Genomic DNA, 27,250 nt, shown 5'->3' on the forward strand with positions numbered 1-27,250 from the left:
CCAAGGCGTCCTGGTGCGCGATCGGTTCGGCTTTGGGAACGGGGGCGCCGGGCTGGGACCAGGGCGCGGTTCTGGCCGCTGCGGCGCCCCCGCCGCCCCCTACGCCAATCCTGTGGGTTTGGCAAAGCAGCTGGCAGGGACATTAGAGCCCATTAGTAAAGGCGAGGTTGCCGGGAGCGAGGGGAGGGAGCCTCCAGCCAAGAGGCACTGTGTGTGGGGGAGGCCTCAGCTGCCACAGCCCTTAGAGCAGGTGGTCAGCACGTGGGGGGGTGGGGAAGGCGAGAAGGAGGTTCCCGGCAACAGATGGCACAGGCAGGGCTGGGGCTTTCAGACAAGGGGGTGGTGGGGGGCTGGCCATCTGCACCTGGAGGCCGCTGGCGAGCTCCTCCCCCTCTCCCCGGAACCCTAGCGCAGAGAAAAGAGCTGGGGGAAGGGGAGGGTTGCTTTTATTCCGACTGAAGGTTCAGCTCCCCCCTCCCCCCGCACCCCTACCTCTCCAACACACTGAGAGGCTGGAACCCGGGAGAAGGCAGCTGTTGGAGGAGCGAGGGAGGCAGAGGTGAGGACTGCCTCCAGGACCACCATCTCGCCTTCCACGGCAGACTTGAGGCAGAGGTGAGGGCTCCCCCTGATGAGTCCGGATCTGAAAACGGCATGCAGGGGCACAAGGCTCCCTCAAATGTTGGCACAGATAAGTTAACTGCTTCCCTGGCTTAGAGTTCCCGGATGCCCACTTTGGAGTGGGGAGGTGCAGGATCTAGGGCACAAAGTTGGGAGTTCCCCAGCCCCAGGGATCCTGAGCTCCTGGGCCAAGGAGGAGAGCCAGGCAAGACTGGGAAGCCCAGGGGGCTCCCCTGACCCAGGGCAGACGGGGAAGGGCTAAGAGGCACTACAGCAGGGTATGGCCTGCTTTGGGGACTGAATCCCCCATGGAGGCTGTCATGAGGGATCTGCCCAGGAGTCTCCTTTGGTGGGGAGGCTGCCGGCAGTGGCTGCGTCTGGCTGGCGACTGGCCCAGTAGCGGTGGTAGGTGTCCTGGAAGAGGTCCCTGCAGGCGATGTGAGCTTGGAGGCGGGCACAGGCCAGGAAAGCCCCTGCCAGCTTGCGGTGCAGGGCATAGGTCTCCTCGGGTGGGGGGCGCAGCCGGTGCCGCAGCAGCACCGGGATGAGGTCCTGGATGCGGCGGGCAGTTTCCCCCGACCCAAAGTCATAAGGGCCCTGGGTGGCGAAGGGCTCCCCCAGGATCATCACTGCCTCCACGTGGGCGTCGGAGAATGCCTGGGGGTGGGGTGGCGGGGGGGACAGCAAAGGCAGCCAGTGTGGACATAGAGCTCTCTGCATAACCCAGAAGCAACATGTAGCCTCCACTCCCTCCAGTCTCCACCATCAACACAAGCCCGGACTCCCCCAAGAGTGAGCAGCTTCCGCTCCTTCTAGAACCTGGACTAGACAAGCAGCTCCCTATTCCCTGAGTAAGCACCTCTCGCTTCCCCGCAGAGCCTCCAACAGACAAGTCACCCTCTACTCTCTCTACAATAGAGAAGCGGCCCCTGCCCCTCCTGAACAGATCCACAGTGCCCATGTTCCCAGGGTTCCTGAGGAGTCAGGCCGCCGCCGCCCCCCACTCCTCCCACTCCTCCCCCTCCTCCCCAAAGCCCCCAGCAAGAATAAGCATCCATCCTAGAGTCCCCCACTGCCTGGGTATAGACAGAGAGCCTCCATTCTCCCTAGTAGAGACAAGCCCCTCCTAAAGCCCCCAGTCCCCAGGTATAGACATGCCCCATACCCCACTCGCGTTCCTCAGTGGAGATAAGCAGCCCCCCACTGTACCCCACCAACAGACACCCGTCTCTTTCTCCTGCAGTGTCTCCCCACCTTGGTTTCAAAGCCTGTGAGGAATTTGAGGTCCCTGGACTTCTGTAGGACACGGTCTCTGTCTCCGTCAGCTGCAGCCTTCACCACCTGGGGAGACGGGTGGGAGTTAGAGGGACAAAGGCCGGGGCTCAAGGGGCCTCTGAAGAAGAGGAGCTGGAAGCCTGGGCCTCCCGTGTACCCACCTCCATTCTCATCTGCCTGGGCCCTCCCTCACCTGGAAGCTTCCTGCTCCCCACTCTGCCGGTCTGTGACTCCCTTAAAGACTGTTCCAGAGCCTGGAGTGGAGGTGGGCAGGGCTCCTGCCCGCCCAGCTGGCAATGTGGGGCCTGCCCGGGAACTGCCACAGTGAAACAGTGCAAGGAACACGTGTCAGGGCTGCTGGTGGGTCCAAACACTCAACTGGACAGGTGTGGGCGTGACCCAGAACTGCATCCAAAGTTGCCAGGGGCCACCTCTCTGTCTCCCGCACTGGACTTTAAGCCCTGTGAGAGCAAGGATCCCAGTTGGGTGTAGTCGCGTGGGGCACAGGGTCTGGTGCTCAGGAGGCCCTGGGTGAACCTTGCTTTAGCAAATGAGTGTGTGGAGCAGAGCAGCTCTCCAGCCATAAGCTCATACACACAGGGCAGGAGTTGTGGGCATGGACAGACACCCAGCTGGGGCCAGCTGGCTAGGGCTCCATCCCAGCTCTGCCACCTGCCAGCCTGTTGGGCCTCCACTTTCTCATCTGTGAAGTGGGGATGCTAAAAGTGTCTTCCTCATGGGGCTGTTGGGAGGATAAAGAAGGTGATGCCTGTGGCATGCCTGGTGCTGTGTCTCATGCAGGAAGCACCGAAAATATTATAATCTACCATTATTAAGAGGTGGGCACGGGGGTCCCAATTTCACAGAAGGGGAAGCAGACCCGGAGTAGGGACTGGAACCTGGGTCACACCCCTCACCACTGGGTTGCCCGTTTTTGTAAGGAGAGGGGTTCGGGATTAATTCCATTCCCTCTCTGCTCCCCCTGCCCAAGCCCGTCTGGCCATCTGTCAGGCCTGTGGTCCTCAGAAGCCGGTGTGATGGGGCTTTTATAAACTGGCAAAGGCTGAGGCCTGGGTAGGAGGGGAGGGTGTCAGTGGGGAGCAAAATGTCCCAGCTACCCGAAGGGCCTTGGCTTTGTGCCTCAGTGGCCCGCGGAGAGGGCCCCAACGGGCCCGTGTGTAAGGGGTTATCACCTCCTCTTCCTGTTCCCATCTCAGAGGTGGCCCCCCCAGTCCCCAGGCCAAATCCCTGGACACCTCCATCGCTGACTTCCAGCCTGTCTGCTCCCATGGATTACCAGCTGGGCATCTCCCAGCCACCCCTCTGCCCCTCTCCACAGCTGCCCCGGGCTCCCAGCCCCCAGGTTTAGAGACCACTTCTTATTCAGAGGGAGTTTTCAAATTCTAACTGCATCCTTTCCCTGCTCAAATCTTTTTCCACGGCTCTGCAGGGCACCTGGATACAGTACGAGCTGCAGAGCGCGGCCTCCAAAATCCACAGTGATTTGCTGCACCCTCGTCACTGGCTCCTGTGCTGCTCCCCCACCTGCCCTCCCAGTCAGAATGGGAGCTTCCTTTGGGTCCTCTAGGGCCTTACTACTACAAGTGTGGTCCCCATACGGGTAGCCTTGGCATCACGTGGGCGCGTGTCAGAACACAGCGTCTTACACCCACCTCCAGACCAGAATCTTCACCTGCACAGGATCGCCAGGCTTCACAGGCACATCCAAGTCTGAGAAGTGCTGCTCTAATGGGAATATCCCTTATCACCGCCTGGCCTTGGCACATGTTGTCTATCTGGAATACCCTCCGAACCTTTTCCCAATTGGCCCCCCTCATCCCTTAGGTCTCGACGCTGACAATCCCTCCTCCAGGAAGCCCTCCCTGGCTCCCCAGGCTGGGTCAGGCTCCTCCTCTGGGTTCACAGTCCCCTGTGCTTCCCCCATCCCAGCCTTATCCATGCTGGGTCCTCACTGTCCCCTCACTGGACCATGAGTTCTGTGAGGAGGGGCCTAGGCTGGGCCCAGGTCACTGCTGTGTCTCCAGCTTTGCCTAGAACACAGCTGGGCACAGAGAGGGGTTAGAAAACATTTAGATTGGCTGGGCAGGGGGGCTCATGCCTGTAATCCCAGCACTGTGGGAGGCCAAGGCAGGAGGATCACCTGAGGTCAGGAGTTCGAGACCAGCCTGGACAACATGGTGAAACCCCATCTCTACTAAAAATACAAAAATTAGCCGGCCATGGTGGTATGCGCCTGTAATCCCAGCTACTCGAGAAGCTGAGGCAGGAGAATCGCTTGAACACAGGAGGTGGAGGTTGTGGTGAGCTAAGATCGCGCCACTGTACTCCAGCCTGGGCGACAGAGCAAGACTCTGTCTCAATTAAGAAAAGAAAAGAAGGCCGGGCGCGGTGGCTCAAGCCTGTAATCCCAGCACTTTGGGAGGCCGAGACGGGTGGATCACGAGGTCAGGAGATCGAGACCATCCTGGCTAACACGGTGAAACCCCATCTCTACTAAAAAATACAAAAAACTAGCCGGGCGAGGTGGCAGGCGCCTGTAGTCCCAGCTACTCGGGAGGCTGAGGCAGGAGAATGGCGTGAACCCGGGAGGCGGACCTTGCAGTGAGCTGAGATCCGGCCACTGCACTCCAGCCTGGGCGACAGAGCGAGACTCCGTCTCAAAAAAAAAAAAAAAAAAAAAGAAAAGAAAAGAAAAGAAAACGTTTAGATTGATGGCTACATGATTAGAGGACCCAGGGCAAATGTCTAATCTCAACAATTAAGGAAATGGTGTTCTCTGCAGCCTCCAAGACAAACTGACCCCAGTGGGTGGGAGAGACGAGCAAAGTACGTGAGGAAGCGCCTCCTGTAGACAGTTGCCCCCAGGGACACACACCTGGGCTGGACACCAGGGCCCTGGACAGCGTGGGGTCTGGAGAGGTGACAAGATGGTCACTGTGGGCCTTCCTCTTAGGAGGGAGCTGGGCAGTGGTTGGAAGCTTGGACTCTGGACCTGGACTACCTGAATTTGAATCCCAAGTCTGCTGTGATCTTGGGGAGGTGACTTAATCTCTCTAGGACCTAGTTACTTCATCTGTAAAATGGACCTAAAAATGGTCCTTACCGCATTGCGTTGCTGTGTGGTTTAAATCGGTTACTATACGTAAGCACTAAAGATGGAGCCTGACATATTAAGTGCTTGGTGTGTGCTAGTTGCTACAAGTATTACTATTATTTGTTATTTCTTAATTCCAGAAACTGCATTTCTCCTTCTTACTCCTCTGCCTCAGTATATGGCCTGAGCCTCAGCCTTTCAGAGGCTCTGGGGTCTGGGGGAGACTCACCTCGATGTAATGGTCTGTGAACTCTGTCCCAAACTCCCGGCTTGCACCAAAGTCCAGCAGGGTCACCTGGAAGCAAGGAACGGTGAAAGGAATGCTGGGATCCCAGTCACACGCCCACCGTCTATTGGGGCAGCCAGGATCTGTCTTCCTCCCCATGACCTTGCCCGCTCCTGCCAGAGTCCCTGCCTGGCTGCCTGACTGGGCTCCTGGCCTCATCTCCACATTTCCAGCCCACCCCCAGAAGGTAGCTGAAGGCTTTTATTATTTATGCAATAACAAATTTTAGACCCAGAAAAAAAATCAAGAGCGTAATAAAATATACAGAAAAGTAAAATGAATACCCACAAATCCCACCACCCAGCATTCAGCCTAAAATATAAAATACTCCCCATCTGTCTGGGCGTGGTGGCTCACGCCTGTAATCCCAGCACTTTGGGAGGCCGAGGTGGGTGGATCATGAGGTCAGGAGTTCAAGACTAGCATGGCCAAGATGGTGAAACCTCATCTCTACTAGAAATACAAAAAATTAGCTAGGCACGGTGGTGGGCACCAGCTACTTGGGAGGCTGAGGTGGGAGAATCGCTTGAACCTGGGAGGTGGAGGTTACAGTGAGCTGAGATCGCGCCATTACACTCTAGCCTGGGCAACAAGAGACAAACTCTGTCTCAAAAAAAAAAAAAAAAAAGTGCTGTTGAAAACCAATAAATTGATGTCAGGACTCCTATCACTTGGAGTTGAGTAAACATATCTCTGGGGTATGAGCCTAGGAGGGGACACGGTGTATGCACATTGTGGAGAAAGAAGGGGCAAAGGCCTGGGGCAGGAGACTCAGTGGAGCCACAAGATGCTCGGCAAAGGGTTCAGACTTGATTCTGAGGGGGCTGTGAAGCTGTGGGAGGGATATCTTGACCAGATTTGTGCTTTAGAAAGACCCCTCTGGGGACAAAATGGAGATAGACCACTTTGGAAAACCAGTTGGCAATCCCTGATAAAGGTAATGATGTATCCACCAACACTCAAGCCTGCAGGTCCAAACCTTCCCTCCAGGTCTTTGTACGACCCCTGCCCTCTGCTGGGAACACTCTGCTCTCTGGATGGTTGTCTCCTCCTCCCCTGTCCCGTCTCAGCTTTTTTTTTTTTTTTTTTTTAAATAGAGTCGGGGGTCTCCCTTTGTTGCCCAGGCTGGTTTTAAATTCCTGGCCTCAAGGGATCCTCCTGCCTCAGCCTTCCGAAGTGCTGGAATTACAGGCATAAGCCACCATGCTCAACTCTGGTCTCAGCCTTTTTTTTTTTTTTTTTTTTTTTTTTTTGTGAGACAGTCTTGCTCTGTCACCCAGGTTGGAGTGCAGTGGCACGATCTTGGCTCACTGCAGCCTCGACCTCCTGGGCTCAAGCATTCCTCCCACCTCAGCCTCCCAGTGGTCCCAGCTTTCATGGCGCTTGCTTTAAGAAGCCTCCCTTCATCCCTGCTCACCCCACAGTGAGTCAGGCACGTTCCCTGGGATCCCATAGCTTGCTGTGCCTCCCCCAACTCCAGCCCCCACCCCTCTGCCTGTGCCTCCCCCATCCAGGTCCTGACCCATCTGGCCTGTGCTCCTCATTGTGGTGGGTACGAACCACTCTAGGTGATCACTGTGTGGTGCCAGGCCCCCCGCACTGGACTGGGCACTCTGAGAAGGCAAGGGTCAGGGATGTCTTTTTATTGCTATCGAGAGGCGGGGGCAGGTGATGGCGTGTTCTGTATGGATGACGAGTGTGGTAGCGATGGCTAACTGCCTTCCAAAAGCTGTACTTCCCCTCTGTGCTGTCACATTGCCACCGGGAACCACTGCCTAGCCAGGGACTCCATTTTCTAGCATGCCTTGCACCTAGGCAGGCCATGTGTCCAGCTCTCACTGATGGAATGGCAACGGAAGTGGTATGTCCATTGCCCTAGAATGAGCTTAGTGTATTTAGCCTGGGCATTACTTTTTCCACTCCTGGCCAAAGCAGTTAGGCAGGGGGCTACCCTCTCAATCTCTCTTACCCTTTCCTTGGGAAGCAGAGCATTGTGAGGCTCCAGGGATGGCAAAACTATAAAAGGGAAGGAGCCGGGTCCCTGAATCGCCACTTAGAAAAGGGCCACCCCTGCCTGTTGTCGGGGTAATCAACTGCTATTGTGTTGAGCTACCGAAATATCAAGGAATAGTCATTACAACAGCAAATGTACCCTGACACACATCACTAGGAACCAACCTGGTGGCTGGAGGCGTCATATAGGAAGTTGGCCCAGTTGGGGTCCGTCTGCATGAATCGGAACTCAAACAGCTCCCGCAGACACAGCGTCAGGAGCTGGAAGCAAATCTGGGGTGGGGAGGAGTAGCAGGCATCTTAGTGTGATCTCCCCTGTGGCACCCTCGCTGGCCTGGAGAGGGACCATGAGCCTGGCCCACCCGCCCTGGGGCCATGCCCTTCCCACTGTGCTACCAGATGGCATACCTGGTTCCGCAGGTCCTGGCTCAGGCCCTGGCACTGGTCCAGGGGGACTCCTCCGGCCAGCTCCATGCCCAGCACCCGTGTCGTGCACAGCTCCTTAACCACAGCTGGCACCCGGAAGAAGGAGTCATTTGCCAGCAGCTGCCTGGGGCAGGAGGGAAGGGAGGAAGGGAACTTCGTGCTTCAGGCTTGTGACCCAGCTTGAGGCCTCCTCCTTGTGCTCTCAGAAGTCCTCCATGAACAGTAGGGGCCATGCCCTCCCTCCTGCCCATCTCTTGCCGCTGTCTGCCCTGGGTGATGACCAACACCTGGCTGGACTGAGATTTAACAAGTATCTCCAAGGTGCCTACTCTGCACCTGTCCCTAAACTGGGTGCTGTTGGAAACCCAGTTACCACTTCCCTACCTGAAACCCTTCTATGACTTCTGGTTGCCCCAGAAGGATGAGTTCAGGTGTATTTCAGCCTTTGCATTACTTTTTTCATTAATTTATTAATTCATTCATCCCCATAGTAGTCACTAGTATCAAAATCTGTGAAGTCTATAGTGATACCCATGGGTCACTCCTTGCAATCACTACTCTGAACACAGGTAAACAACAGGAAAGAATCCTCTGTGTCCATCCCTGTGCTAAATGATGCTGGGGACAGAGCAGTGAATGAACCAGTCCCTGGACCTGGCCCCCAACCCCGAGACCACACTCTCACAAGCAGACGGATTATAGATTGAGGTAAGTGTGTTAGCTGGGTGCGGTGGCTTACACCTGTAATCCCAGCAGTTTCAGACACCGAGGTGGGAGAATCGCTTGAGCCCAGCATTCAAGATCAGCCTGGGCAACATGGTGAAACCACGTCTTTACGAAAAACTACAAAAATCAGCTGGGCACGGTGGCCTGCACCTGTGGTCCCAGCTACTCAGGAGGCTGAGGCGGGAGAATCACTTGAGCCTGGAAGGTCGAGGCTGGAGTGAGCTGTGATCTCACCACTATATTCCAGCCTGGAAAACAGAGCGAGACTCTGTCTCAAAAGAAATAAAAGAAGTATGTCCATGTAAGATTTGGGAGGCAGAGAATATGAGCGAGGCCTCTGGTTGACGACCCATGGGATGGCTGGAGGAAAGTGAGGGGGAACAGGAGGGTGGTGTGGGGTTTTACCCTAAGGGCACCGGGGAATCCTGTGGGGATCGGGGGTCTCTGGCCCATCACCCCACTTCACACTCTCCTCCTCAAACTCCTCCTTTGGGGTTTGTATTTTTGTCCTTGTTGATAAAAATCTCTGAACTGCTCCTTATGAACCAGAGCCATACTGGGCATTTAATTGGCACACTCCCCTTACATCCTCACTCCACAGTGAGTGGATGCTCTCTGGAGACTACTGTACAGATTGTATGGATGCAGGCCATGCAACCCAGTAAGGGCTGACCCAGGATTTCATTCCGCATCTGAGTCTAGAGTATGTGCTTCTAACCACTGCCTTCTACTGATCTTTCACTCTCTGTCTACAGAGCTTGGCACGTTTTAGGCTGTCAATAAACGTGTGAGCCACACTGTGGAGGATCCCACTGAGGTGCCATTAATTGCTACACATCGGGATGTCTCCAAGATATAACCACATTATTCCACATAGCCATGGTTCATGCATTTTCACTGCTATGAAATATTCCACAGATGAATACAGCATTGCTTCTTTGTCCACCCTGCTGGATCAACTTGATGGATATGGGTTGTTTCCAGTTTGGGGCTGTTGCAGACAGAGCTGCTGTGAGCATTCTAGAATAGTCTGATGGTGTATACTGGCACAAGGGTCCCTAGAGTGTTCAGCAGGGAGGGCAATCGTTGGCTTGCAGAGTTCGTGAATATAAGGGCTTATGTGATGATGCCAACCTATTCTCAAAATGCTTCTACCACCTTCTCCCCCAACCCGCGGTGCAGAAGGGATGCTGTGGAGCCCACTCTCTCCACCTCCCAGTGCTATGGGCTCCTTGGTCTCCGTCAGTCCAGCGGAGGTAAGAGTGTGTCATCGCGTAATTAAGTGCCTGTGTCGGACCACAGTGGGTATGTGGCCCATCTCACAGAGAAGACTGCCGCTTGGGAAGTGACCTGCCCAAGCTCACAGAGGACAAAGGGAGTAAGCGAAGTGATGGATGAGTGGACAGATGGATGACCAATGATTGAAAGAGAGAGTTTGCCCCACCCCACAGCTCCAGCTGCCAGAAGCTGAGGGGGCAGCTACTTCCCAACTAGCCTGGGAGGGAAGGAAGGAGGGAAGCCCAGGGGACTCAGCTCACCTGAAATTCTGGGCACAAGCTGCCTCACGACGGTAGTCACACTCCCAAGCCAGCTCCTGCTGCAAGGCCTGCAGGCTCTGCTCGGCAAATAGGCCTGCGGGGGAGGCGCGTCAGCTGAGGAACGGCCCGGGGCGCGCCCACTGGTGGATGCCTTCTCCTGCCAACCCTCCCTCTTCTGCCTCCCGCACTGTCCCTCGCAGCTCCTGCTCCAGGCCTGTAACCCACATCTGTCCCTCTCCTGTCTCCTGCGCAGCTCCTGCTCCAGGCCTCTGACCTGCATCTGTCCCTCTCCTGTCTCCCCCGCTGTCCCTTGAGCTCCTGCTCCAGGCCTCTGACCTGCATCGTATCATCTGTCTACACATTTCCCTCGTCCTTCACAGCACCGCGGGGTTCCCGGGGTCTTCTGAAGCCTTTCCTGGGCTCTGTCTCTTGCGTGTGCCTGCACCCCAGTCCCTGGCAGCTCTTTCAGAGTCACGCTTGCCCCTATTCTGTCTCCTTTTCATACTCACTCTCACGTTGATCACTGCCTTTGAATCTCGCTTCTGGGCCTGGCTTTCCCTGTCCCTCTCCGTCTCTTACACAAACACAACCCGCCCTCCTTTCTTCAGGCACCTCCTCACGTGCCATCCCCAGGACTGTCCTTTTCTGCTCTGCCGCACCTACAACCCTGCTCGCTGCATGCACACCCTCTGCGAGTCTGCTGCTGGATCTTGGCCCTGGGCTCCCGTCTCTCCGAGGCTCTGTTAAAATCCGTGAGGCTTTTCTCACACCTGCTCATGCTCCCTGGGCTCTCCCTGCCTTGGTGTCCTTTCTGTCTCTCACACTCCCACTCATGACGCCAGCACACCCTGCCCGTGCTCTTCTCTGGGCTCCCCCTCCTGCTTGCTCTCTGTGGGCACAGCCCCTTCGGGAGGTCAGCAGAGGAGTGGGTGGGCGCCTCACCCGCGGGCAGGGCCGTGCTCATCTTGAGTACCGCCAGAAGGTTCTGGACATCGCTCTCAATGCTCTGGGCTACGCCGGGGTACTGTAAAGGGAGAGGGGAGGGAAGGAAGGTGGAAGTCACTCCTCTGGGCTAGCAGGGTGCCTGCCTCTACCCTGCCCGGCCTCCCCTCTCACCTGGATCTTCACGGCCACCTCCGTCCCGTCCTTCAGCAGGCCCTGGTGCACCTGCCCAATTGAGGCAGCGGCAAAGGGCACCTCCTCCAAGAAGGCCACCTTGGCCTGCCAGTCCCTGCCAAGCTCCTCTTCAAGAACTCTCTGCGGGGAGTGGTCACAGCCGTCATCATCGCGGCAGAGTTCATTCCCCAGGCTGAGTGCTTTACGTGTTGATAACCCCAGCACTCACCACACACAGGGCCCTGGGCTAAGCTCTTAGCTGCCACCCCCTTTACAGATGACGAAACTGAGGCTCAGAGAGAATTCCCTTGTGCAAGCGACTAGGCCCGCGCTGGCACACTGTGAGGCTCAGCCCAGCCTGTGTCCCCTGAACCTGGACTCCCTGGGCTGTTGTGGGGATTGCTATTATTTATAGTTAAGACTCATAACAATCCTTTTTTTTTTTTTTTTTTTTTGAGACAGGGTCTCGCTCTGTAGCCCAGGCTGGAGTGCAGTGGCACCCTCACGGCTCACTCATCAACCTCCCCAGCTCAAGTCATCTTCCTGCCTCCTGAGTAGCTGGGACTACAGATACGTGCCACTGTGCCCAGTTAATTATTACTGTTATTATATTTAGTAGAGACAAGGTCTCACTATGTTGCCCAGGGTGGTCTGGAAGTCCTGAGCTCAAGTGATCCTCCAGCCTCAGCCTCCCAAAGTGCTGGGATTACAGGCATGAGCCATCACACGTGGTCAACCATCCTTTATTATGCTCTTATATGGTATTATTAACTCACAGTTCATGTGATCAAGAAGAGCTAAAATTCACAGTGGGCTTCCTGTGGGCCAGATCCTATTCAAAGTGGCCCAGAGAGAGTCAGTACCTGCCTGGGGCCACATGGTGAGTAAGCAGAACAGGGATGGGAGGGCAGGTGGGTGGCAGAATCCTGGATTCCATGCCTTACCCAGTTATTAGAACAGCTCATGTCCTGGGCACTTACTCGGTGCCAGGCACCATGCCAACCTATTTACAGACACGATCTCCTTTAATTAAAAAAACAGTAATAATCACAGCTAACACCTGCATGTCACTCATGGTGAATCGGGCCGTTCTCAGCACTCTGTGTAAACTGATTTATGTGACCCTATGATGTGGGTGTGGTTGTCACTATCACCATTTCCCAGGGAAGGGAACTGATGCTGAGAGGTCAGGCTGCTGTTCTCTCCTTTAATCACCACAGCAATGCTAGGAGGTGTGTACTTCGGTTATCCCCATTTTACAGTTGGAGAAAGTGAGGCTCAGAGGAAGGGAGTGAGGCAGTGAAGCCAGGAGGGTCAGGCAGGTCGGAGGAGATGGAGCCTGCCTCCCTCACCGCCCTCCCCCACCGGGCACTCACCAGCATCTGCCAGCGGGGCATGAAGTCGGCGCTCTGGCGGACCCGCTCGAAGATGCGCTGCAGCTGAGGGCTGATGAAGCTGTTGTCTTGGGAGACAGTGGAACAAGGAGGGCAGTAAGCGAAGAGGTGAGGAGGGACCCCCATGTGAGTATCTGAAGTTGGGGCCTGTCGGTGGGTAGGGCTGGGGTGGAAGTGAGGTCAGGGGTCAGGGGTCGAGGGTTATGCTGTACCCTGGATGCTGAGCATCTGGCCAACCTTGAGGGCAGCCCCTCGAACTGTACATAAGGTCTGCACGATCCGCTCGGCATTGGCCTCCGACAGGAAGGGGCTGGAGTCCGGCCCAGAACCACCCTCTGGGGAGAGAACAACCATTAGAATTACAACCACAAATATCATCACTGCGGCCAGGCCTGGTGGCCCACGCCCATAGTCCCAGCACATTGGGAGACCGAGGCAGGATGAATGCAGGAGTTTGAGACCAGCTTGGGCAATAATGACATCCTTTTTCTATTAAAAAAACATATATAGCATCTGCACACCAACAGGAATGGCTAAAATGAAATACAGAGGCCAGGCTTGTTGGCTCACGCCTGTAATCCCAACACTTTGGAAGGCCAACGCAGGAGGATAGCTTCAGTCCAGGAGTTCCAGACCAGCCTGGATAACAAAGCAAGACCCTGTCTCTGGGTGTATGGTGGCATGTGCCTGTAGTCCCCAGCTACTCAGGAGGCTGAGGCAGGAGGATTGCTTGAGCCCAGGAGGTTGAGGCTGCAGTGAGCCACCACTGCACTCCAGCCTGGGCAACCAAGCAAGACCCTGTCTCGGAAAAAAAAGAGAAATAAACATAAATTAAAACAAATTGCAGGAGAGTCAAAGAGTAACTACTACAGTATTGAATCGGTGAGCTACCACTACATACAACAGCCCAGGCGGGTCTCAAAAATGTAATGCTGAGTGAAAGCAGCCGGGTGCGTGAAATCATCACCCAGTTAAGCTGATATAAAGAGCAAAACAAGGCCAAACAAATCCAGGGTCCAGGAGCCAAGACAGAGGTCACCCTTGGTGAGGGGAGTGACCAGGTAGGGACAGGAGAAGGGCAACGATTCTCAAAATGTGGGCCAGGGGCCCCTGAGGGTCCCTGACACCGTTCAGAGGGGTCTGAGAGATCAAACTATTTTCATCATAACATTAAGATGTTATTTTCCCTTTTCTGCTCTCATGTCTCTAAGAACATTCACTGGAGTTCTCCAGAGGCTCCAGGACATGTGAGGACATCATCAGGCTGACAGCTGATGGAATGTGTACGTGTGTACTCTTGTATTTTAAAAATATCTCTGTATTCTTTTGTGTTTTTGAGACAGTGTCTCATGCTATCACCCAGGCTAGAGTGCAGCGGTGCAATCACGGCTCATTGTAGCCTCCTGGGCCCAAGTGATCCTCCTGCCTCAACCTCTTGAGTAGCTGGGACTATAGGTGTGCACCACCATGCCTGGCTAATATTTTTACTTTCTGTAAAAATGGGGCCTCGCTCTGTCACTCAGACTGGTCTCAAATTCCTGACCTCAAGAGATCCTCCATGCCTGGCTAATATTTTTACTTTCTGTAAAAATGGGGCCTCGCTCTGTCACTCAGACTGGTCTCAAATTCCTGACCTCAAGAGATCCTCCTGCCCCAGCTTCCCAAAGTGTTGGGATTATAGGCGTAAGCCACTGCACTTGACCTAAAAATTTCTCAGTTTTAATCTCTAATATGGTAAACATCAATAACTATAACCCACATAAACAAGCTCTTTGGGGGCTCATTCTAATTTTAACAGTTTTATTGAGAAATAATTCACATACTATATAATTTATCATTTAAATTATATAATTCAATGATTAGTAGTATATTCATAGAGTTGTGCAAGCATCACCAGAATCAGTTTTAGGACAGTCACACCACCCAAAAAAGAAACCTGGCTGGGTGTGGTGGCTCATGCCTGTAATCCCAGCACTTTGGGATGTCGAAGCGGGAAGATCACTTGAGCTCATGAGTTTGAGACCAGCCTGGGCAAAGTGGTAAAACTCTGTCTCTATAAAAAATACAAAAATTAGCCGGACATGGTGGTGCACGCCTATAGTCCCAGCTACTCAGGAGGCTGAGGCAGGAGGATCACTTGGACCCAGGAGGTAGAGGTTACAGTGAGCCGTGATCCTGCCACTGCACTCTAGCCTGGGTGATAGAGTGAGACCTTGTCTCAAAAAAAAAAAAAAAAAAAAAAAGAAAGAAACCCTATACCCATTAGCAGTCATGCCTCATTTTCCCCAATCTCCCCAGGCCTTGACAACCACTAATCTACTTTATGTCCCTACAGATTTTCCTATTTTGTACATTTCATATTAATGGAATCATTCAATATATGGTTTTTCTGTGTGTGGCTGCTTTCATTTGTGTTTTTTTCTTTTTTGAAACAGTGTCTCGCTCTGTCTCCAAGGCTGGAGTACAATGGCACGATCTCGGTTCACTGCGACCTCCGCCTCCCAGGTTCAAGCAGTTCTCCTGCCTCAGTCCCCCAAGTAGCTGGGGTTACAGGCGCCCGCCACCACACCCAGCTAATTTTTTGTATTTTTAGTAGAGTCAGGATTTCGCCATATTGGCCAGGCTGGTCTTGAACTACTGACCTTAGGTGATCCACCCGCCTCGGCCTCCCAAAGTGCTGGGATTACAGGCGTTAGCCACCGCGCCCGGCCTCACTTAGTGTTTTCAAGATTCATCTACATTGGAGCATGTGTCAGCCCTTCATTCCTTTTTATGGCTGGATAATATTCCATCATATGCATATCACATTTTATTCATCCATTCATTAGTTTTAAGGGTATGCAGGGATCCTGAGTCCAAGCAGTTTGAGAGCTGCTGTTCTAGGGTTTCTTGCTGTGGGTACAGACATATCTACTTGGTGAAAATGCACCAAGCCATACACTTACAGGTATGTGTACCTGGGTTTATATGCAAATTACATTTCAGCTTTGGCAAAGCGTTTTTTCTTTTTTTAATATGAACACTTTATGAACTTGTGTGTCATCTTTGCACAGAGGCCATGCTAATCTCTGTCTTATTTCAATTTTTATTTATATGTGATGCTGAAGTAAGCACAGCACAACAAAGCAATTCTTAGGCTTTTATTAATTTTGAAGGCCAGTTGTGGTGGCTCACAGCTATAATCCCAGCACTTTAGGAGGCCAAAGTAAGAGGATCTCTTGAGCCCAGAAGTTCAAAGCTTCAGTGAGCCATGATTGCACCACTGCACTCCAGTGTGGGTGACAGCAAGACTCTCTCTCTTAAAATTTGAAACAAAATAAAATTTTATTGAGGTCATTATTGAGCTGTTCCAGGCAGAATCCTAAGTATCTTTGTGGATTCTCTGTCTGAATGCCCACAGTCACCCCAGGAAGTAAGAATTATCAATCCTTTAATTTTCAAGGTGAGAAAGCAAGAGACTCAGAGAGGTGCAGCATCTAGCCCTGTTCCAGGCAAAATCCTAAGTGTCTTTGTGGATTCTCTGGCTGAATGCCCACAATCACACCAGGAAGTAAGAACTATCAATCCTTTAATTTTCAAGGTGAGAAAGCAAGAGACTCAAAGAGGTGCAGCACCTAGCCCTGGGTCACACAGCATGGGAGTGGCAGAGTTGGGTGTAGACTCAGGCTGGTCCTACCCAAACCCTAATCCTCCACCTACCCTCAACTTTTTGTTTTGAAAAAAATATCCAGGCTGGGTGTGGTGGCTCATGCCCGTAATCCCAGCACTTTGGGAGGCCGAGCAAGGAGGATGACTTGAGGCTAGGAGTTCCAGACCGGCCTGGGCAACGCGGCAAAACCCTCTCTCTACAAAAAATACAAAAAATTAGCCAGGCGTGGTGGCACGTGTCTATAATCCCAGCTACTCAGGAGGCTGAGGTGGGAGGATCACCTGAGCCCGGGGAAGTCATGGCTGCAGTGAGCCGTGATCGTACCACTGAATTCCAGCCTGGGTGACACAGCAAGACCCTGTCTCAAAACAAAAAACAAACAAACAAAAAATCCAAACAGAAAAGTCACATGTATGATATCGTGAACACCTGCACACCCGCACACCCTCCACCTCGATTCAACATGGTACCATTCTGCTGCATCTGCTTTATCTGAGCGTGTACCCACACACTTACTATTATTATTTTTTGCTGACCCACTTACATGTAGTTGCACTTAAGCTTTGCTAAGAATAAGGATATTCCCCTACACAATCACAGTACCATAATCACATGTAAGAAAATTAACACCGATTCCCTAAAATTTGCCAGCCAGTCCATATTCAGATTTTCCATTTGTCCCCAAAAAGTCTTTCATGGCTGTATTTTCCAAAGTGATATCCAATCATGGTTCAGATGCTCCATTTGTCAAATAATGTCTCTTTCGTCTCTTTTTAATCTAGAATATCCACCCCCACTTGTTCAAGACATTGACTTGTTGAGGGATCCTCCACCTACCCTCAGCTTTTTATTTTATTTTTTATAACTGCAAATGCTACACATCTAATTCCATCTCTGAAGTACACAGACCCTTGCTGACACTTCTATTTTCAGCTTTCCGCTCCTGCTCCGAGTTAGGAACTCCCAATGGCTTAAATTTTTTCTCAGATAATCTAGTATGTGGCCAGGCGCAGTGGCTCATGCGATAATCCCAGCACTTTGGGAGGCCGAGGTGGATCACGAGGTCAGGAGTTTGAGACCAGCCTGGCCAACATGTCGAAACCGTCTCTACTAAAAATACAAAAATTAACCAGGCGTGGTAGCATGGGCCTATAATCCCAGCTACTCAGGAGGCTGAGGCAGGAGAATCAGTTGAACCCAGGAGGTGGAGGTAGCAGTGAGCTGAGACTGTGCCATCGCACTCCAGCCTGAGTGACAGAGCGAGACTCCATCTCAAAAAAAAAAAAAAAAAGAAATCTAATATGCTTCTCTTAATCATGACCCTGATAGTGGTTTAGGGTTGTTCAAAGTACTTCACAGTGACTCTAAGAGGTGGGGAAATTATCATCACTTCCATCTTCCGGATGAGGAAACTGGAGCTCAGAGGGGTGAAGTCACTTGCCCCCAGTCACACAGCAAAGCCAGGATCTGAACCCAGGCAGTGTGGCTCACTCACCTGATTGCAGATGACCTCCTGGCAGGGACTTCTTAGCCATCTCGGCCAGCGCTCCCAGCCCCAAGCCCACAGCCAGTCCTGGAGGGAAAGAGAAAAACATGAGAGACCGTTTGCCTGGGCTGCCCCGCACCTAACCCACTCTCCTTTCCTGGTTTTTCTCCAAGAATGCTTGTCTCCCAACTTTTTTTTTTTTTTCTTTTATTTGAGATGGAGTCTTGCTCTGTCTCCCAGGCTTGAGTGCAGTGGCACAATCTTGGCTCACTGCAACCTCCACCTCCCAGGTTTAAGCGATTCTCCTGCCTCAGCCTCCCTACTAGCTGGGATTACAGGCGTGCACCACCATACCTGGCTAAATTTTTTTGGTATTTTTAGTAGAGACGGGGTTTCACCATGTTGGCCAGGCTGGTCTCGAACTCCTGACCTCAGGTGATCCTGCCGCCTTGGCCTCCCAAAGTGCTGGGATTACAGGCCTGAGCCACCGCACCCGGCTTCGTCTCCCAATTCTTTGTATCTCTGTCTCCAAATCAGTCTCTGACTCTTCTTCCTGCACGGGGCTCCCTTTAAGGCACAGCTTCCTCTTTAACCCTTTCTCCACGTCTCTGTCTCCCTCCCAGCAGTTCTTAGGCTTGGCTGCACATTCCAATTACCAGAGGAGCTCCAGTAAATATAATGCCCAGACTCCACTCCCGAAATTCTGATTAAATTGGCCTGAGACGTGGGAATTTGTGCTTTGTTAAAAAGCACCTCAGATAATTCTAATGTGCAGCCAAGGTTAAGAAGGCCCCTCGGCCAGGCACGGTGGCTCATGCCTGTAATCCCAGCACTTTGGGAGGCCAAGGCGGACAAGTTACCTGAGCTCGGGAGTTCAAGACCAGCCTGGCCAACATGGAGAAACCCTGTCTCTACTAAATATACAAAATCAGCCGGGCACAGTGGCGCATACCCATAATCCCAGCTACTCAGGAGGCTGAGGCAGGAGAATCACTTGAACCCGGGAGGTGGAGGTTGCAGTGAGCCGAGATCTCACCATTGCACTCCAGCCTGGGCAACAAGAGCGAAACTCCGTCTCAGAAAAAAGAAGGCCCCAAAACAACTGTCCCAGGTCCCTTTGTCTTCTGGTGACTCTTCTTTCTCTGTCCACACCTCCTCTTCTTTCTGCTTATCTCTCTTTTTCTTTTTAAAGACAGGGTCTCACTCCGTCGCCCAGGCTGGAGTGCAGGGGCACCATCATAGCTCACTGCAGCCTCAAATTCCTGGGCTCAAGTGATCCTCTTGCCTCAGCCTCCCGAGTAGCTGTGACCACACGTGCATACCACCACGTTCACCCAATTTTATATTGAGACGTGGTCTCACTATGTTGCCCAGGCTGGTCTGGAATTCCTGAACTCATGTGATCCTCCTGCCTTGGCCTCCCAAAATGCTGCGATTACAGGTGTGGGCTACCAGGCTTAGCCTCTCCTTTTCTAAGCCAGTTATTTCTGCCTCTCTTCCCTTCTCCCCATTTGTCCTATCTAGGTCTCTTTTTCTCTTTTTCTCCCTTCGATGTTATCTGTCCATCTCTGATTTCCTCTGCTACCTCTCCTCTTGCCCCTAAAGACATCTCAGGTCTCTCTCCTTTTGTTGTCACCATCTCTGTCAATTACCATACCTGGCATTTTCTGTGTCCTTTCTACATGTCAGAGGCTGTTCCCAGTGCCTTCTGTGCACTTACTAATTTTTGTCCTTACATGAGGTCTCCACCTTCATAAAATATATTTTACAGAAAAACTTTCATTTTACAGAAAAGGAAATTGAGGTTCAGATAAGTGAAATAATTTGCCGAGAGTCACATCACAAAGCAAGGACATAGCAGAGTCATCCCTTGATCCCTGGGCAGCCTGGTGCCACAGCTCTAACCAGTGCCTTCGACTACCTCTGCAGACTGTGAATCTATCTATCTATCTATCTATCTATCTATCTATCTATCTATCTATCTATCTAATCTATCTATCTATCTATCTATCTATCTATCTATCTATCTATGCATATATATATGTTTTTTTTTGAGATGGAGTTTCACTCTTGTTGCCCAGGCTGGAGTGCAATGGCACGATCTTGACTCACCGCAATGTCCACCTCCTGGGTTCAAGCGAGTGAATCTATATTTTTAAAACCTGAACCGGGCCGGCCGCGGTAGCTCACACCTATAATCCCAGCACTTTGGGAGGCTTAGGCAGGTGGATCACGAGATCAAGAGTTTGAGACCAGCCTGATCAACATGGTGAAACCCCGTCTCTACTAAAAATACAGAAATTAGCAGCCAGGTGCAGTGGCTCATGTCTGTAATCCTGGCACTTTGGGAGGCCAAGGTGGGCGGATCACAAGGTCAGGAGATCGAGAACATCCTGGCCAACATGGTGAAACCCCGTCTCTACTAAAATACAAAAAAAAAAAAAATCCGGCCGGGTGCGGTGGCTCAAGCCTGTAATCCCAGCACTTTGGGAGGCCGAGATGGGTGGATCACGAGGTCAGGAGATCGAGACCATCCTGGCTAACACGGTGAAACCCCGTCTCTACTAAGAAATACAAAAAACTAGCCGGGCGAGGTGGCGGGCGCCTGTAGTCCCAGCTACTCGGGAGGCTGAGGCCGAAGAATGGCGTGAACCCGGGAGGCGGAGCTTGCAGTGAGCTAAGATCTGGCCACTGCACTCCAGCCTGGGCAACAGAGCGAGACTTCGTCTCAAAAAAAAAAAAAAAAAAAAAAAACAAACCAAAAAAACAAAAATCAAGTTTGGAGTGGTGGCATGCACCTGTAACCCCCGCTACTTGGGAGGCTGCGCCAGGAGAATTGCTTGAACCCAGGAGGTGGAGGTTGCAGTGAGCTGAGATTGCACCACTGCACTCCAGCCTGGGTGACAGAGCAAGACTCTGTCTCAAAAAACAAAAACTTGAACCATGATCAGCAGTAAAGAAGACGTTTACATTATAGCCAGTGCAGACCAAGGTATATGTTTCATGAAACAAGACTTTCCCCTGCTCTACAGGTGCACGCATATTTTCTGTCCTATTCTTCTTTTTAAATGCTGGTTGCAACCCACTAAATTATTTCATGTGACCTGCATGACATCCGGCTATGTAACCCAAAGTCAAGTTACCTCCCCTCTGTTAGCCTCAATGTCCTCATCTACAGAATAGAAATAAACACTCATTGATTCAGTGCAGCATGTGTGTATATGGGGCACTGCACCTTACAGGTTCTCAGTAAATGTTATTATGGCCGGGAGCAGTGGTTCATGCATAGAACCCCAGCACTTGGGGTGGCCGAGGCAGGAGGATCGCTTGAGACCAGGAGTTTGAGACCAACTTGGGCAACATCAGGAAACCCAATCTCTACAAAAAAAAATTTTTTTTTAATTACCCGGGCCAGGCACAGTGGCTTGCCGGGCAGGGTGGCTCACGCCTGTAATCCCAACACTTTGGAAGGCTGAGGTGGGTGGATCACTTGAGGTCAGGAGTTCGAGACCAGCCTGGCCAACACGGTGAAATCCCATCTCTACTAAAAGTACAAAAATTAGCCAGGCGGCCGGGCGTGGTGGCTCACGCCTGTAATCCCAGCACTTGGGGAGGCCGAGGCAGGCAGATCACAAGGTGAGGACATAGCAGAGTCATCCCTTGATCCCTGGGCAGCCTGGTGCCAAAGCTCTACCACTGCCTGACCAACATGGTGAAACCCCGTCTCTACTAAAAATACAAAAATTAGTGGGGAGTGGTGGACACGTGCCTGTGATCCCAGCTACTCAGGAGGCTGAGGCAAGAGAATCGGCTTGAACCTGGGAGGTGGAGGTTGCAGTGAGCCGAGATGGCGCCACTGCACTCCAGCCTGGGTGACAGAGGGAGACCTCGTCTCAAAAACAAAAAACAAAAAACAGAAAACAAATAACCAGGCATGGTGGCAGGCACCTGTAATTCCAGCTACTCAGGAGGCTGTGGCAGGAGAATTGCTTGAATGTGGGAGGCAGAGGTTGCAGTGAGCCAAGATGGTGCCACTGCACTCCAGCCTGGGCAACAGAGTGAGACTGTCTCAAAGAAAAAAAAAAAAGTACCCGGGCGTGATGGTGCACAAGTGTGGTCCCAGCTACTCAGGAGGCTGAGGCGAGATAATTGCTTGAACCCAGGAGTTTGAGGCTGCAGTGATTGCGCCACTGCACTCCAGCTTGGGTGACAAAATGAGACTCTGTCTCAGAAAAAAAAAGAAATCATCATTTACGTTCCTCTCAATTTCTCTTGGCTTTGCAGGCCCCTGCCTTTGTCTCTCTTTCTCTGTCTCTCTCTCTTTCCTGTCTGATTCATCCTCTCCCTTGCTTCAATCTGTAAATGTTGCCTCTTCTCATTGAGGTCACACAAAGATCCCCCAAAGTCACACCTACCCCCAAAGTTGGCCAAGCGGCTGATGCGGGAGGCAGGCACCTTGCGTTCTCGAGAGCGGTCACTCAGCTGGGAAATGGGGACAAGGTCTGAGTGTGGGAAAGTGGACATCCTGCCCAAAGAGTGCAGCCACCCTGCCACCACACCCTTCCCCAAGTTCACAGGGCCAGCAGTTTTCGTGGGGTGTTGCTGGGTGGGTGGGGGTAATGATACCTGGAGCCGGGGTGTCTTCCTGGGACGGGCCTCCCGTGCCCTGCGAATGTCCTCCTCACCCAGGCCTCTCCCAGGCCCACCCTGGTAAAACTTTTGGGCCCAAGAACCTCCACATGGCCCCTGCAAGAGACATACTTTGATTAGGAGGGGAGGACATGGGATCACCTGGCCCTTCTGGGCCCCTCCTGTCCTTTTACTCCACGAAGTCTCCCTCAGCCTCTTCCCCTTGGGGACCTGCTCCCCAGCCTCTTACCCAGTGGTGGGGCCCAGGCCCCAGGGCCCCACAAGGCCGACCAACAGTCTGGCCCAGCTGTCCACCGGTCCCCTGAAGTAGGCCCCCCACCTTCAGCCACATTGCCTGCAGGAGAAGAGGAGGGATTATTCAGGTGGGAGTTGCCTGGCTTCTTGGCCAGGCCCCCATGTTCCTCTGTGTCCACCCTCTCTGATTTCCACCCACCAAATACTTCCTCCACTATTAATAGATTCCCACAGTTTTTCCTGGTTCTCCCCTGGTTGCTAAGAACCCTTAGCTCTTCCTGCGCGCCTCCCAAAACCCACTTTCCCCCTCTCCCAACCCTCGCCGTTGCTAGGGTCCTCCCCCGTTTCTAGACACCCACAGTTCCTCAGGGGCTACCTCTCCACTTCTCTGAAACCCCCTTCGTTGCTATGCACCGCCTTCCCCTCTGTTGGCCCTGTAGGCACCCGCAATTCCTCCGGTGTCCGCCGCCCGATCCCCACCCCGTTACTGGGCACCTCCACCCGTTGCTAAGCACCCACTGCTGTCAGCCTCCGATTCCGCAACTTGCTGGGGGCCTCCTGTGCTTCCGGGAGCCTCAGCATGCCCGCCCCCTTCGGCCAGCCAACCAATGGCGCGGCAGCAACTCGCTGACTGGCATGGAGTTTCCCCATCTGTGCGCGGAGGAACCCGCCAGGAGCGAGGCCCGAGCGTTGGAGTCGGGAATTAGGGTGGGCGTCCGGGGGCCCACCTTTGGGGATTGCTGAGGCATCGCGGGAGCGCAAGAGTGCCCTGTCTGCCCTTCCACTCACCTCAAAGTGCCTTGTACGCGACAGACCCGTCTGTTCCCTACACTTTCTTGCAAAGTCTCCCTTACAAACCTGACGCCTCTCTTCTGCACGCGTATCTTGCCAACCCCCCTTCTTATTTTTACCCCTGGCAGGCTCAACACATCTCCTATGAATACACATTCTTCCCAGCAAACATTTCCCTTGCACATGGAGCCCCTCCACTTTGCACAAACACCCACATTCTGGCACCCAACCTCCTTCCTTGAGCATATAAACCCCTTGCCTTGCTTGCCAACTGTTTCCCGCTCACGCCTTCAACTCTTTCGTGTACATACCCCCCCACACACACTTGCACACTGAGGCTCTGTTCCCTCATACACCCTGCTCTCTCCGCTCCCCGCCCACCTGCGGGATGGTGCGACTGGGAGCCCTCTGCTTCCTGTAGGCCTGACATTTCCCAGAACACACTCAGCCAAGATTCCCAGTGCTGAGTCAGGAACCTTGGCATCCCAGAAAACCAGCTCCCATCCTGTGTGTGTGTGTGTGTGTGTGTGTGTGTCTTGGAAAGCCTGCTCTCCCCACAACAGGCTGACTCACCCACTTCTCACAGTCTGGAATAGAAGCAGCTGGTTGGGGCATCTTTCCCACCACTGGGAGAGTTAGGGATGCCGATGCTTCCCCCACAGAACCCAGCTGTCCCAACCCCTCTTGTCGGGAATCAGGCCTCTTTGTCTCTGTGTAACCTCAGAAAAGCCCTCATCCCTCTCTGAACTTCTCCTTCCCAACCTGTATGATGTACTGGGTGGGCTCCTGCCTTTGACGTCTCATTGGTCTGTGAAGAGGTGACTCATTTTAGAGCCTTGGACCTGTACCCAGTGTCTCCCCCAGCTGATTCAATTTCAAGACAATCCACCTCCTGTCCCCCTTCAGACGTGAAGGGCTGACTCAGGAGCTGGGTGGCAGTTCAGCCTCAGGGACAAAATATATCAAAATCACCTAGGACAATAAATAATCCCACTGGGCTACAACTGACAGTGCCAGGCCTGGGGCCACGTGCTTCACATATATGAGATCATATCAGATAGCCCCGTAGCTGCAAACAAAGGGTAGAGGCCGGCGGATCTCTGAGCCTCGGTCCTCATGTGTAAAATGGAGCCCTGGCATCCCTATTGTTCAGTCTTGGAGAATGACCTGAAATCGTGTCAGGGTCTGATACAGAACAAGTGCTCTATACATGAGAGAGATTACGGAAAATTAAATGGAGCGTAAGTCATTTGCTCAGGGTAGCGGAGCTGGGAACTGGCAGAGGAAGGTCTCGAACCCATAATCGTGGGATCTCCAAGTCTTTGAAAGTCTGTCCCGCCCCTGCGTGAAGAATGGGCGCAGGGCTGAACTCGTCACCAGGGGTTTTAGGGAAGGTTGAACTTGTCATTCAACTGTGTAGGGAGGGTGGATTAGTCACAGGGGTGGAGGGAAGGGGCCCACTGGCGCGCCACCAGGACCCCAGTGCCCTAGATGCATACCTGGTCGCGCTTCGGACGCTCAGAGGCAAACCCCCTCCTCTTGGGAGGCGGAGTCAGACGAGGCTCCGTCTCGTTCCGTTGCGCCACGTCCGGTGGGGCGGGGCTTCGGGGCTTTCCCCTGTAAGGGGAGTATCGGTTAACCCTTGCGCAGCGGGGCGGGCTGGAGCTCCGCGGGCCGGAACCCGAGAGTCGGGGCTCCCCAGCCACACCCCTCGCAGGATTTAAAGGGATAGGAGTGGCCGGGTCGGCCGAAGCCCGAACCGAAGGAGCGGGCATGAGGCGCTGCCCGTGCCGTGGGAGCCTGAGCGAGGCGGAGGCTGGGGCGCTGCCCGTGGCGGCCCGCATGGGACTAGAGGCGCCGCGAGGAGGGCGGCGGCGGCAGCCGGGACAGCAGCGACCTGGGCCCGGCGCAGGGGCCCCGGCGGGGCGGCCGGAGGGGGGCGGGCCCTGGGCCCGGACTGAGGGGTCCAGCCTCCACAGCGAGCCTGAGAGGGCCGGCCTCGGGCCTGCGCCCGGGACAGAGAGTTCGCAGACAGAATTCTGGACAGACGGACAGACTGAGCCCTCGGCAGCTGGCCTTGGAGTAGAGACCGAGAGGCCCAAGCAAAAGACGGAGCCAGACAGGTCCAGCCTCCGGACGCATCCAGAAAGGAGCTGGTCAGAGCTGGAGACGACCTGTCCTTGGACGGAGGCCGGGACAGATGGCCTTTGGACTGATCCGCGCAGGTCCGACCTCCAGTTTCAGCCCGAGGAGGCCAGCCCCTGGACACAGCCAGGGGTTGATAGGCCCTGGACAGAGCTGGAAACACATGGGTCACAGACTCAGCCAGAGAGGGTCAAGTCCTGGGCTGATAACCTCTGGACCCACCAGAACAGTTCCAACCTCCAGACTCACCCAGAAGGATCCTGTCCCTCAAAAGAGCCAAGTGCTGATGGCTCCTGGAAAGAATTGTACACTGATGGCTCCAGGACACAACAGGATATTGAAGGTCCCTGGACAGAGCCGTACACTGATGGCTCCCAGAAAAAACAGGATACTGAAACAGCCAGGAAACAGCCTGGCACTGGTGGTTTCCAAACACAACAGGATACTGATGGCTCCTGGACACAACCTAGCACTGATGGTTCCCAGACAGCACCTGGGACAGACTGCCTCTTGGGAGAGCCTGAGGATGGCCCATTAGAGGAACCAGAACCTGGGGAATTGGTGACTCACCTGTACTCCGACCTGAAGTGTAGCCCTCTGTGCCCTGTGCCCCGCCTCATCATCACCCCTGAGACCCCAGAGCCTGAGGCCCAATCAGTGGGACCCCCCTCCCGGGTTGAGGGGGGCAGTGGCGGCTTCTCCTCTGCCTCTTCTTTCGACGAGTCTGAGGATGACGTGGTGGCCGGGGGCGGAGGTGCCAGCGATCCTGAGGACAGGTCTGGGGTGAGTGGGACCCATCCTGCCCTTTTGAGCCACATCCCCCAAAACTCCTTATTCCCCTGCCTTTGCTTAGGAAGTTCTCTACCCATTTACTCTTAGTTGCCCACCAGCAATTTCATCTCCAGGAACCTCTTCCATCCACTGACCTCCTCTCTCTGACAGCCAGGTTACTAATTCACTACAGGCACCCCCTTTTCATTCTCGCCTTTCCTCTGCCTGCACTGTCTCCACTCCTGGGGGTCTACAATGGAGGGCCACTGACCGACTTCATGGGGCCCAGGAGCCCCTGAAATTGTAGGACTAAGGAGACTGCTGTGCATGTTCACATACATTGTTGCATACTGACATCTGTCCCATCCTCTGGAATCTGAAGAACACTGGAATAGGGAGACAGGCAGGGTGCACTTTCTACCCCACATTTCTTAATCTGGGGCCTGTGGCTGCCTTAAAGGGTCACAGACCTTCACCACCCCTTAGCCCATTTGTATGTACATTTTTCTAGGGAGCAAAGCGATTCCCCCAGCTTTCATCAGATTAGCAAAAGGGCTGTGTGAAGTCCAAACGCCAAACGATCCTTGGCCTAGCCGGGAGCTCACCTGGTGTCCCCTGTGACCCTAGGTCTGCAAGGAGCCCCCTGCACACTCTTGTTTACTTCGTCCACCCTCACCCCCAGCTTGGGTGTGGCTCTCCCCTGGTGAATCAGGAGGGCTGGCCGGGCAGGTTGAGGGAGGGCGGGACAGAGCAGAGGCCGGCGTAAAACTGGAGAGCCTCACGTGGGGCTGGGAGCGGAGTCGGGAGTCCATCAGCTTGCCAGCTTGTCTGCTGAGGCCTCTCATTGCCCTGGGGCCCCTGGCTGGAGTCTGCTCTGAGCCCCCCTCACCCCACATGCCTTCCTTGGGGACGTGTTCACACATGTGGCCCTAGCTGTGAGAGACAGACCTGCCTTAACCTGCCTGTGCCCGTGCGCAGAGGCTGACACTCCTGGGCCCCATTGCTTTTTTCTC

General features: G+C 53.6%; 1 protein-coding gene, 1 long non-coding RNA gene and 1 other non-coding gene across 9 annotated transcripts; 1 reads left to right on the plus strand and 2 right to left on the minus strand.

Annotated features, from left to right (window-relative positions):
- Positions 1 to 429: 429 nt before the first annotated feature.
- Positions 430 to 26,973, minus strand: COQ8B (coenzyme Q8B). 7 transcript variants are annotated; one of them, XM_050768980.1, is made up of 16 exons: positions 26,843 to 26,973; positions 24,821 to 26,232; positions 22,525 to 22,629; positions 22,272 to 22,391; positions 22,061 to 22,127; positions 17,655 to 17,732; positions 12,723 to 12,845; positions 12,493 to 12,578; positions 11,117 to 11,257; positions 10,943 to 11,024; positions 10,001 to 10,094; positions 7,719 to 7,860; positions 7,476 to 7,583; positions 5,241 to 5,306; positions 1,876 to 1,962; positions 430 to 1,278 (listed from the first exon to the last, which is right to left on the minus strand). In XM_050768980.1, exons 2-16 carry the CDS (start codon positions 25,163 to 25,165, stop codon positions 940 to 942), a joined length of 1,983 nt encoding a protein of 660 aa, XP_050624937.1. In that variant the 5' UTR covers positions 25,166 to 26,232; positions 26,843 to 26,973; the 3' UTR covers positions 430 to 939. The 7 variants fall into 7 exon arrangements, with proteins under 7 accessions (XP_050624937.1, XP_050624943.1, XP_050624938.1 ...); XM_050768986.1 differs by lacking the exons at positions 24,821 to 26,232; positions 26,843 to 26,973 and adding an exon at positions 23,703 to 23,873; XM_050768981.1 differs by lacking the exons at positions 24,821 to 26,232; positions 26,843 to 26,973 and adding an exon at positions 23,319 to 23,674.
- Positions 520 to 4,294, plus strand: LOC126942156 (uncharacterized). The gene is made up of 4 exons (XR_007721508.1): positions 520 to 615; positions 1,378 to 1,472; positions 1,865 to 2,735; positions 3,347 to 4,294. It is a non-coding gene; the product is annotated as an uncharacterized LOC126942156 (long non-coding RNA).
- LOC126943650 (U6 spliceosomal RNA) lies at positions 15,519 to 15,624 on the minus strand. Its single transcript, XR_007721793.1, has one exon. It is a non-coding gene; the product is annotated as a U6 spliceosomal RNA (small nuclear RNA).
- Positions 26,974 to 27,250: the final 277 nt, after the last annotated feature.

Source organism: Macaca thibetana, chromosome 19, assembly GCF_024542745.1.
Source record: "Macaca thibetana thibetana isolate TM-01 chromosome 19, ASM2454274v1, whole genome shotgun sequence".
Classification (NCBI taxonomy): domain Eukaryota; kingdom Metazoa; phylum Chordata; class Mammalia; order Primates; family Cercopithecidae; genus Macaca; species Macaca thibetana.